This window comes from Montipora capricornis, chromosome 2 (genome assembly GCF_036669925.1).
Source record: "Montipora capricornis isolate CH-2021 chromosome 2, ASM3666992v2, whole genome shotgun sequence".
Lineage (NCBI taxonomy): Eukaryota > Metazoa > Cnidaria > Anthozoa > Scleractinia > Acroporidae > Montipora > Montipora capricornis.
Genome location: NC_090884.1, coordinates 7,520,532 through 7,531,559, shown reverse-complemented (window position 1 = coordinate 7,531,559; position 11,028 = coordinate 7,520,532). Strand labels below are relative to the sequence as shown.

Here is an 11,028-nt window from a genome sequence, read left to right as displayed (position 1 = left end):
CAGATGCGTCCCCCAGTCGTCAGCGTTAATTTAAATTACCATGCAAGCAGAGTGGCAACAACAAACCTTTGGCTTTGTAACTTCAGGATTGCTGACTGGGCCCTCTTCCGTCTCGTTTTGGCTCAACGTATCATCATCCAAGCTGAAAGACCGCAGCTTTACTTCCCCTTCAACTGCGCCTTGAGGAACAGTTAATGTGCCGTATGTCTGCCCCACTCCTCCATCCTTACGCGACCCGTCTTCTTTGACACTTACAGTATCGAAGAAAAATGAGGCGGACGATTCATTATCGAACACGTATTCTGACTTGCCGACAACGATGCCATTAGAGGACAATTTTTCAGAAAGTAAACCAGCCCCATTTGTAGCTCGCACGATGGCGAAATACTTTTTTCCTATACCGAGAGCGTTATCTTTGAACTTAGCTAACCAAATTGTCGTATTCGTGACCTCTTCAAAGTCCTTTACGTCGCTCAAACCAGGTGCAGTTCCCCAGGCTACTTCGTATGACGTCACATCACTCTCTGGGTCTCTTGCAGCAAAATAGGCGAAGATGATGTCAACAAAGACCTACAAAGGAGATACACAGTGAAATATAATTGTGGACTACGTCTTGGCGGAATGGGTCTTAGAGCAACGTTTTTGTGCTTACGCAATGATTATTAGACGAAGAAAATTCAATGGTAAACATTCAGGAAATGAAGAGAACAAAGGCTTCTCCTTTCCAATAATAGTCATATTCATCGAGATTGTGTTTCTTACAACGCTTTGAAGTAAAACAGGCAGATGTCAGCCTGCAACCTCGTTCCAAGAGCCAATAAATTTCCCGAAATAATTCAAAAATGGCAGTGCAAGGGTTGATGGGTTGCCAATGACGCCCTGAATGATAAAAGTCGGGGAGCCAATAAGAAGACAGGAAGGTGAAAATAATGTAATAAGAAATTTAAGAAAGGGCAGTCGGACCTCCGACTGTGCGACAACCTCTCATGAACATCCACCTGGACGACCCTCAAAAAGGATTTAGCGTTTTAACACAGCTAGTCGTTTTGTTGATAAGTTCATCAAAATTTCCAATCCCTGTATTTAGACACTTGTAAAGCGACCTCTGGAAATAGTGGTCGACATTGTTGGGTGCTTGCTTCGTTGAGGCTGGATTCTAAACCAGAAATAAAACCAATCCTTACCTGGAAGTCCATGTCTGGCCCCATGATCCCATCTCTGACATATTCCATTTCAGGTGGAGTAGCGTCTATGGTAACACCATCACTGTGAGTTGCTGAACATCTGCGGGCTCCATTGCAGGCAACAACTGTGATGTAATAAGAATCCTTGTGATGCAAATTAAGTCCATAGTGACTTCCGTTTGGCCTCATTCCTGTGCTTTCGCACACTCGAATGTCATCTGTCATTGGTTGAGTCCCCACACACCAAAAATACTCCACTATGTCACTTTCGCTGTCTAGGAAGTCAATCCACCTGGCGTGGATCTCATGAGTGTCATTGGTGAAGTCAATATCAGTGTCTTTAAAGCTCCGAGTGGAGCACTGACTGTCTTCGCTAAAGGTCGTATTCTCCGAACAGTTTGTATTTGGGTCGCTGCCAATTCCATCGTACACGATGCCAACCTCAGGAGCTGTCAAGTCAATGACGAAAGAATCCGAGAATGATCTCGTTGATTGATCCGCTCGTGTTGTCTCGAGAAATACAACAGTATAGAGGTTCTCTGCGCCAGGGACAAAGAACGAGTCATTCTTTAGGTGGATGTCCAATCCATTGGTTTCTTTGCCAACCGTCGATGTCGAAAGGCAAGAGACAGAATCGCATATACTCGATGTAAAACTAAACGGGTCATCGCTTTGTGGCACTGAGCACCTCGTTTCTTGGCAAGATGAACACATGTCTGCAAAACCGCCAAAAGACTTTCGGCCTTCCTTGCAAGGCACACATTTTGCGGAACCAAAACCATTTATTTGAGATACTCTTACGCGGTAGTGATTAATGGGGCAATAAGTTGCCATATACACTCGTCCAGTACCAAATGCCTCTCCTTGCCCAGGCCAAGTAAGGACACTGGGAGTGCCGAATAAGATTGTATCCTCCGAGAAGGAGACAGATGCTCGAGGAAGGCCATTATCCATTCTCCGTCCACTCTCTCTGGATATAGCTCTTCCAAGCTTAACGCACTCACCCTCTTCATTCTTAGTATAGATTCCTTGGAAACCGAAAATTTGAACCCCGTCTCGTCCTTCCAATGTCTGCATACCCAAGGCAACAACAAAACCTCCATCGCGGGCGTTGACGTCGAGAGATCCGCTCAAGAACTCGTATGGTGCAACAGCGAGAAAGTTACATTCTTCGTGGTAGGACTGAGTTGTAGCATTTAGTTGAAGAATTTTAGCTGACCTTGAGTCTTTCGATACCACCACAAGTGCATTAGTTTCGGTAAGATAAATAGACAGAGGGCCAGTGAAGTTTTGATTCTCATCAAAGCAAATGGTTTGCATCAGAGAAGTTGAGTGAATATAGTAAACCGAGATGCACGAGTTTTTCCTTTCCCCTTCTGCTACCGCCAGGAGGAGCTCGTTTAAAGACAACGAATGCCCGAAGTTCGGATCCCTCTTATCTGCTCCAAGGGCTTCCACAAATGTCCAGACTTCATTATTTTTCTGGAATATACCCACAACGCTAGCATTCGTGGTCAGATTAGTTGCGGCTATTGTTAAAACGTTCCTATGGATGGAAATGACCTGACTTAGTACGTCTGCCCACGTGTCATCAACGTAACAAGCAGCAACTGATACATTCTTGCACTTTGTAAAAACTGCATTCTTTGTCAACTGGATATCGCCACGAAAATCCGTGCCGCTAACATAAAGGTGTGCTTTCCCACTTGAGGAGAACACCATATGGTTGTTATGTGATACTACTTTTATGGGCTTTTCAATGGAGCCACCGATGTCATCACGCATGGTTAAGTGCTTCGCACTTCGATTTTTAAGCGGTAAGGCAAATGCTCTTTCAGCTGATGAGACAGCAAAATAGCCATTTAGCAAATGGACAAGGGAAGCGCCAAACCTTTCGGACGGTAAGGTGGTTTTAAAGTGCGTGTCAGTGAACACAGTTTCTTGGTCTACAGGACACTTAGCACAGCAGGGTCCATCGGGATCAGCAAACCCTGGAAGCACTTGCATTATGCTCGAGTCTTCAGTGGTATTGCTTTCGTTCTTGTCCGATGTGACTCTTTGCACAATGATTTTAAGTTCCACACTGGGGCTGAAAAGATTGTGATCCAGTAAAAAGGCTGTTTTGTTGCTGGTTTGGTTAGAGCTGCCTCTCACGATTATCTTTACGTCCTCTGGAGAAGATACGTACTTGACATCATCGTCTAACGCACTTCTGTTAACTTCGGGTAACGTTAAGTTTGGCAACCATCGTAAATGCTCCTGTTCTGGGGCCAAATCGTGGAGCATTAAGCTCCTCTTTGGAGGCGCTGAAGGCTCAATTCTTAGTCCATCGCTAGCAGCCTCAGTGAAAATGCCACCCTCGTTCCAGACCCTTACAATACCTCGGTAACGTTCCCATGGTTCCGTGGGCACACTACGGATGGTAACATTTCGTTGCCAAGACAACACATCCATGAAATCATGCACGATCGGTTCCCCGTTCCAGGACCTGTCCGTGAGAAGTTGTGGCACCGAAATGTTTGACGAAGACTGTGTGACGGCTACTTCAATACGCAAGCGTGAGATGTCGTTAATCGCCTGTCCGATGATTTCCCAGCGAAGAGATAAAGTTTGCATCATTGCTTCCCAGTCTATATCTGTCAGATCACTTGCGTTCACGCTGGGAATGTCAGTGACCTCCAAAATCTTCGGTGCTACAGAGATGACTCTGCATTGCTCTGACACTACACGAGTTTTAAGACCAGCTCCGTTTACAGCAAAGACAGTAGCGTAAAGCAACGTACCCGACGCAAGTTTCTTGACTATTGCTGCGCCTTTTGGTTTCAATCCAACGGATTTTAAAGTTAACACGTTGCATTGTGCCTTTGATGTCCCAACGCACCAGTCATACCGCTCCAGACTGCTCTCCTGGTCTTCAAACTCATCCCAGCTGGAGGTCAAAAGCTCTTCGGAGCAACTGAAGCGAACTCGAGAGCTGGTTTTTATCGAGTTTCCAGAAAGCTCCATTTCACGTCGGGAATTCTCTGGGGTGATTTCCGGAACATGTGTCGAGTTACTGGACAAGTTGTCGATATCTTTGAACGAAGGAGGTGTTGCGTCTATCAAGATCCAGTTAGAGGTCGTTTCCGATGATAGTCCTACGCGATTAGTTCCTTGCACGACGGCGAAATATGATTCTCCATGGAGGAGCTGTAGAGGACTCACAGTTAAGCTTGTATTGAGGCCAACGTTAATGAAGGGAGTGATACTGCAGTTGTCCGGAATTGTACTGATACATACGTGATAGTGCGAGATGCTGCTTTCAGGTTCAATGAAGGGAGACCAACTAGGAGAAAGAAAAGGTCATAGAAGTCTGTGAGTTTAGCACATAAGAGAAGAAGCCAATATCAACTAAATAAGATATTAAGCGTAAATTGACCAATTTATACCTCCTTTGTGGAATATGATGAATTCCCAGACTCTACGCCACACATGGATTAAATTTGTTGGTTCTCTACTCTGCATTGAGAAGTTTTCACCCCGGCACTCAGTTTTCCATGTCATAAAAGACCAGCAATAAATTTGATTTCTGTTAATTTCTTTTCACTTCGTTTCATGCCGTATGTGAGATAACTATTTGGTGAAAGCGCCCTTCCTCTCCAAAATAATACTTACATCATTGTCGTTAAAGACACGATTGCACAAAATAGACCCTTCTCTCGCGCTCTTCGTTGACCGGCTACCGTCTCAAATATAGATAAACACCAATTGGCCTTACAGCAAACTGGCTTTTAATCTAACTTTGAATATTTTTGCCTATCCGAATGTTTCCTCACCTAACTCACTCCTTGAAAAATCTTGAATTTTTTTCACGCTGACACCAATCAACCATTTTTTACAAGTTTGTGTAAAAACGCAATCGTTGAGTAAATCGTGAAAGATGTTATAAAAGATATTGATCAAATATCTGTCTGGATTATGTTCTGAGCAAGGCATTGGATTCACGAAAAGGCCTTGGTTTCCCTCTGACCAAAACGAAGAGCTAGCCGCTGTCATTTAGCCATTAAAATTATGGACGCTGAGTACGCAGATGATCCTGCTGTTTTCTCAGACTATATGAAGGATGCAACAACTCCTCTTCGCATAATCGAAGAGATATCAAGCGAAGTCGGGAAGTCGGTCTATTCATCAATGCTAAAAAGACTGAATTCATAAGCCTCAAACCAAGACCGAAGTGATGGCATCAAGGATCTCAATGGAAATTCCATCAAATCTGTTGATTACTTCAAATACCAGAAATCAGACTTGGAAAGGAATGGGGAGGATAAGAGAGGAGCTGCAGGTTGTAGCTGCCCAAATACAAACAAAAGACATCTCAGAAACCAACAGGCTACTGTATGCCACTGCTGTAGTAGTGACTGAAAGACTGGCAAGAAGAAGGCAACCAAAGAACCATGGTGGAAAAGACGGCTACAAGGACAGATGGATCAGCTGCGAAAAAACCTCAGCCGACTTGAGCAAGTCTGTAGAAATGAGTGCAGTACGCCGAGAATCAGGAATCAGTTGTGGAGAAAGTACAGAATGGAAACCTAGGGGGTCGCAGTTCTGATTGAAGAACTGAAACAGCGTATCAGTGCAAAACCTCATAAAGTCAAGCGATACAATAACCGAATTTAGCAATACCTGCACAACCGGTTATTGAGATTAACCAGAGGCAGTTTTACAAAGAACTTGATGACCCACAGGGAAGAGACCAACCGATCCCTGATGCTAATGAAGCCAGAGAGTTTTGGAGTAATCTTTGAGACCGGCCAGTGGAACACAGAAGAGATGCTGCTTGCTTAAATGACCTAAAGGGAAAGACCCAGGTAGAACAACAAGATGATATGACAACTGACATTGAAAAGCTACGAGCAATTTTAAGGAAGATCCCAACTGGAAGGCACCCGGCCCCGATAACGTACAGGGATTCTGGTTGAAGAGCATGAAGAAACTACATCAACGGATGGCGTTGCAGCTGCTAGAATGCCTTGATGGAAGGGGCATTCCCGAATGGATGACAAAGGGATGAACTGTTCTGCTGATCAAAGCTATTAAGACATGGCGAAAGGGAATGCTGTGGGAAACTACAGGCCAATAACATGCTTACCCATAATGAGGAAAGTACTCACAGGGATCATAGCAGAGGCGACTTGCACCAACGTCTCCACCAGAGCTCATTGTTACCATATGAGCAGAAAGGTTGCCGAAAGGAAAGCAGAGGAACAAAGGACCCACTGGTTATAGATGAAGCAATACTTCGTGACTGCAAGCGGAGGAAAACCAGCTAAGCAATTGCTTGCATCGATTATAAGAAGACGTATGATTCTGTACCCCATTCCTGGTTATTGGAAACACTTGATCTTAGGGGATGCAGCTAACATCAAACGGCTAATGAGGGAAAGCATGGAGTCCTGGAAAACACAAGTAACAACATGTGGTAAGGACCTTGGTGAAGTGTCCATCAGGAGAGGAATATTCCGGGGGTATTCCTTATCCCCTTTGCTATTTGTGATTGCAATGCTACCTCTAAGTAGTGTACTGAAGGAATCAGCAGCAGGTCACCAACTCAGTAAGAAAGAGGGCAGGATAACTCATTTATTGTTTATGGACGATCTGAAATTATATGGAAGAAATGAGAAGAAAATTAACTCACTTGTACATACTGTCTGGTTGTTCTCCAGTGACATTGGTATAGATTTTGGAATCCAGAAGTGCGCAATGATGGTAATGAAAAAAGGCAAGCTTGTTAGTTCAGAAGGCATACGATTGCCTGATGGAAGAATTATCCGAAGTATTGGAGATTATTTTGAAGGTTGTAAATATCTGGGGGTGTTGGAGGCCGATGACATTATTCATGACGAAGTGAAGGGAAGTATGAAGAAGGAGTACAGTAGGAGAGTGAAGAAAACTTTATCCTCAAAGTTAAATGCTGGTAATGTTATAAAAGGCTATTAACAGCTAGGCTGTATCTCTACTTCGGTACAGTGAAGGAATAGAAAACAGGGCAAAGAGTGAGCTTGCTGAATTGGAGCGTAAGACCAGGAAACTATTAACCATCCATCGCGCTCTTCATCTCAGGTCCAATGTAAGCCGTCTGTACTTACTAAGGAGAGAAGGAGGTCGTGGGCTAATTAGTGTTGAGGACGCCATAAATACTGAAGAAAGAAATATGAATGTCTACATCAGCCAGAGCCGGGAACGTTTGTTGAGAGCTGCATGGAAGAGGAAGAATGTCGATGAAATTGAGACACCAAAGGAGTATAAGCAAAGTTAGAGGGAAAGAACTGAGGACTGGTCTGGAAAGCAGCTGGATGGGCAGTTCAAGAGAGAAACAGAGGACCTATCTGGTGTTTTCTGGAATTGGATAAGAACTGGTGAACTGACGAAGGAAACAGAAGGGCTTATTGTTGCCGCGCAAGACCAGGCACTAAGAACAAACGCCGTAAAAGCCAGAATCGAAAACCAAAATGTATCATCCAAATGCAGAATGTGCGGTAGTCACGATGAAACTGTGCAGCCTATGTTGTGTAGTTGCTCCAGGCTTGTGTAGACAGAATATAAAAAGAGACATGATGTTGTTGCAATTGAGCGGGCCATACATTGGGAGTTGTGCAAGGAATATGGAGTTGAGTGCAGTGACAAATGGTATGAGCATTCCCCCAAAAGTGTAGAGGAGAATGAGGAAGTAAAACTGTCTTGGGACTTTACCATCCAAACAGATCGTGAAATCCATCACAGGAGGCCAGACATTGTAATTCAGAAAAAGAAGGCAAAGGAAACAATCCCGGAGATAGCAACGTACTGCAGAAAGAAACTGAAAAGTATGAAAAGTACCAAGACCTGGCAAGAGAGATTGAAAGGATCTGGAAATCAAGGACAAAAGTGGTGCCAGTGGTAGTAGGTGCATTGGGTTCAGGGTCATAGAATCTGGCAGGCCACCTGGAGCAACTAGGAATTAAGGACCGAACAAGAACGATGCAGAAGTCGGCACTCCTCGGATCGGCACATATCCTCAGAAAAGTGCTGGAAGTCTAAGGTCTCGGGATGAGACTTGACTGGATATTTCTCCACACGGAAAAACCCTGTGCTTAATTCTACATAATATAATAATAATAATAATAATAATAATAATAATAATAATAATAATAATAATAATAATAATAATAATAATAATAATAATAATAATAATAATAATAATAATACTTGGGTGCATTGGGTTCAGTGTCATAGAATCTGGCAGGCCACCTGGAGCAACTAGGAATTAAGGACCGAACAAGAACGATGCAAAAGTCGGCACTCCTAGGATCGGCACATATCCTCAGAAAAGTGCTGGAAGTCTAAGGTCTCGGGATGAGATTTGACTGGATATTTCTCCACAGGGAAAAACCCTGTGCTTAATTCTACATAATATAATAATAATCATAATAATCATAATAATAATAATAATTGGGACCTATGACTATCCAAGGTTGCTTACCTGACGGTCAACTTGGTCAAGTCTGATTGATATTCAACAAGCTCGGCGCCAGATCCCATTCGTGCTTGGCTGGCCGTGGGAGGAGTAAAATCAACGGTGAAGCCGTCAGATGAAGCCTTGGTGACAAGTCCGGCAAAGGAGATTGCTTTAACAATTATTAGATATTGAGCACCGCTTTCAAGATCTAATCCTGTAAAAGTAAAAGGTATTCCAATATCACAACTAATTCTCTTTGGGAATTGGAATGTCCAATCTCCCTTGCAGCAAAGCGTTCACAGGAAAGTTGTTGGAACCAGAATTATTACTTTTTCAAGTAAAAGGCCCATTGTCACCCAAAAGACATTCCGCGCTTGTCTTGTTGTTTTGAAATAGTTCCAGCGTTTTGATTGAGTGATTTTCGGATTTTCTGTCTGTGTGCGAAATTCAACGCATTGCGCAATGCCTTTGAGTGAAAATGGGCCTTCCGTAGAAAAAAGCAGGTTTTGGCCTCAATACCACTAGCATTAGTGTTGATGGGATCCTGAAAAGATCAGCCGTTAAATCACATTGAAATATCAGGCGATGTGTGTGTTCAAAATTTACAGCATTCAAAACAAAATTGTTTTAGTTGTGTCGGTGTTAGGGCTCATATTGGCGTTTAACGGGTTTGAGCTTGGTATTTATCTTTTGTAATTCTCAGGTAAATGCAGACCTTACAAACGTTCAAAATGCCACTAAAAGTCATTTACACCCAGAAGATTGACAAAATAATAGAACTGAGGGAATTTCATGAGATTGTTTAAATCGCACTGCGTACGCTATTCAGTCCATTCAGGCTTGTGCTACAACTGAAATACTACAAACCCTAACACAATATCTGCAATCAGAAAATAAGGCGAACTTACAAATAAAACTCCTCAAAGGAGGGGACTGCACTTTGTCTTTACTTTGGCCGAAATTCCGGCGAGAAGTCGATCTTCAAGATATTACAGTACACTTCGGACGTGCACGGATGAAATTCTGATTTTAACATTTGTGTGGAAAGAAATGAAATTAGAATAAGATTTCCAGCTTATAATCACGAAAGGAAAACCGGAGGCGGGTACTATCGAATATTAAATGCCCTCGCAGGGTTTTGGCCCAGAGAAGGCAAGCTAGAAGCTAAGTCCCCGCGTAAAAAGGATAAATGTGTAAATTGGTAGATAAATTGTAGGGGGAATCAATCTCGATTTGCTCAACGGAACGCGCAAGGCGGTATCGGTATTGCTTAAACGGGCGCGCAAGTGGTATTGGTATTGTTCTGCATGACCGAAGTGTTTTAAGAGTCACGAAGTCGAAACTCGAAAGGAGAACCGAAGTGCTGTTCGGGTTAGCGATTGAAAAATCAAACATTGAAGCAGATCTGATGCAAATCGAGTTACCTGGCTCAGAAATTGATTTTGCCGGGACACAAATCAGACACAGGGGGAAGCGACGATTTGTCAGATGCAAATCGGAAACAGGGGCGACATGTTCAGCATATAATTTAAACGTATCTCAACTGCCTTTCATACTATCTTAGGCGGGGGAAGATGTAATGAAAACTATTACTAGTTTTAGCATAGGATGGTGTTCGTTAGCATTGTAAGAAGCAGTTGGACATGTCCTCGCACAGGGTAATGTAGTGAGTATCAAATTCAAAAGGTAACTCCTCTACCCTACCCCCCTACCACTCAAGCTTTCATCAAAGTAAAGTGTGCAAAAAATCTTCAAAAACGTACCTGTAATGGTTATGTTAGTAGCTTGTCCTATTCCACTGAAGGGTTGTGGACACCACGACGAGTTCCTAGCATCACATAAAGCAACTTCGTACCACTCAATCCCAGACTCCAAGTCCTCAAATCCAAACCATCGTGCGTTAACATCAGCCTCGCCGTTCAGATAATCAACATCTAAACCAATTCCATCCATCACCGATCCCGGAATTGGAGGTGTGTCGTCAACTTTTACGCCATTTGATGTAAGGGAAGTCGTCAAGCCAGCGCTGTTTGTCGCGTTAACTGTTACGAAAAAACGTTGACCGTTTTTAATCGGCTGAGCGAGAACTTGGAGAGCTGAAGTACTGGTTGGCGCTACAGATGTTTCTTCGACCAAGTCGCAAGAACCGGGTGAGGAACCTGAGCACCATGTAATTTGCACCACGTTGCTTTCCAGATCTTCAAACGCAGTCCAGTGAGCTGATATATTGTATCTGCTTTGTTGGAAGTCAATGTCTTCGCCTTCTACAAGGCCGTCAAGAATTTGGCCACCATTAGTGGGTGCTAAAAAAAATTAAATAACATGCATTGGGTTTTATTTGGTTCATTGGTCTATTGTCACTACCAATCA

The 11,028-nt window shown here is 43.3% G+C and overlaps 1 protein-coding gene across 1 annotated transcript in view; it reads right to left on the bottom strand.

Moving 5' to 3' along the window:
- LOC138033125 (uncharacterized) overlaps nt 1-11,028 on the bottom strand; it is a 40,374-nt gene that overhangs the window by 10,053 nt on the left and 19,293 nt on the right. Inside the window, exons 5-8 of the mRNA XM_068880894.1 lie at nt 10,422-10,961; nt 8,683-8,872; nt 1,185-4,509; nt 67-570 (exon numbers count right to left, since the gene is read on the bottom strand). Coding sequence (XP_068736995.1) covers nt 67-570; nt 1,185-4,509; nt 8,683-8,872; nt 10,422-10,961 — 4,559 coding nt within the window. The remainder of the gene's footprint in view (nt 1-66; nt 571-1,184; nt 4,510-8,682; nt 8,873-10,421; nt 10,962-11,028) is intronic.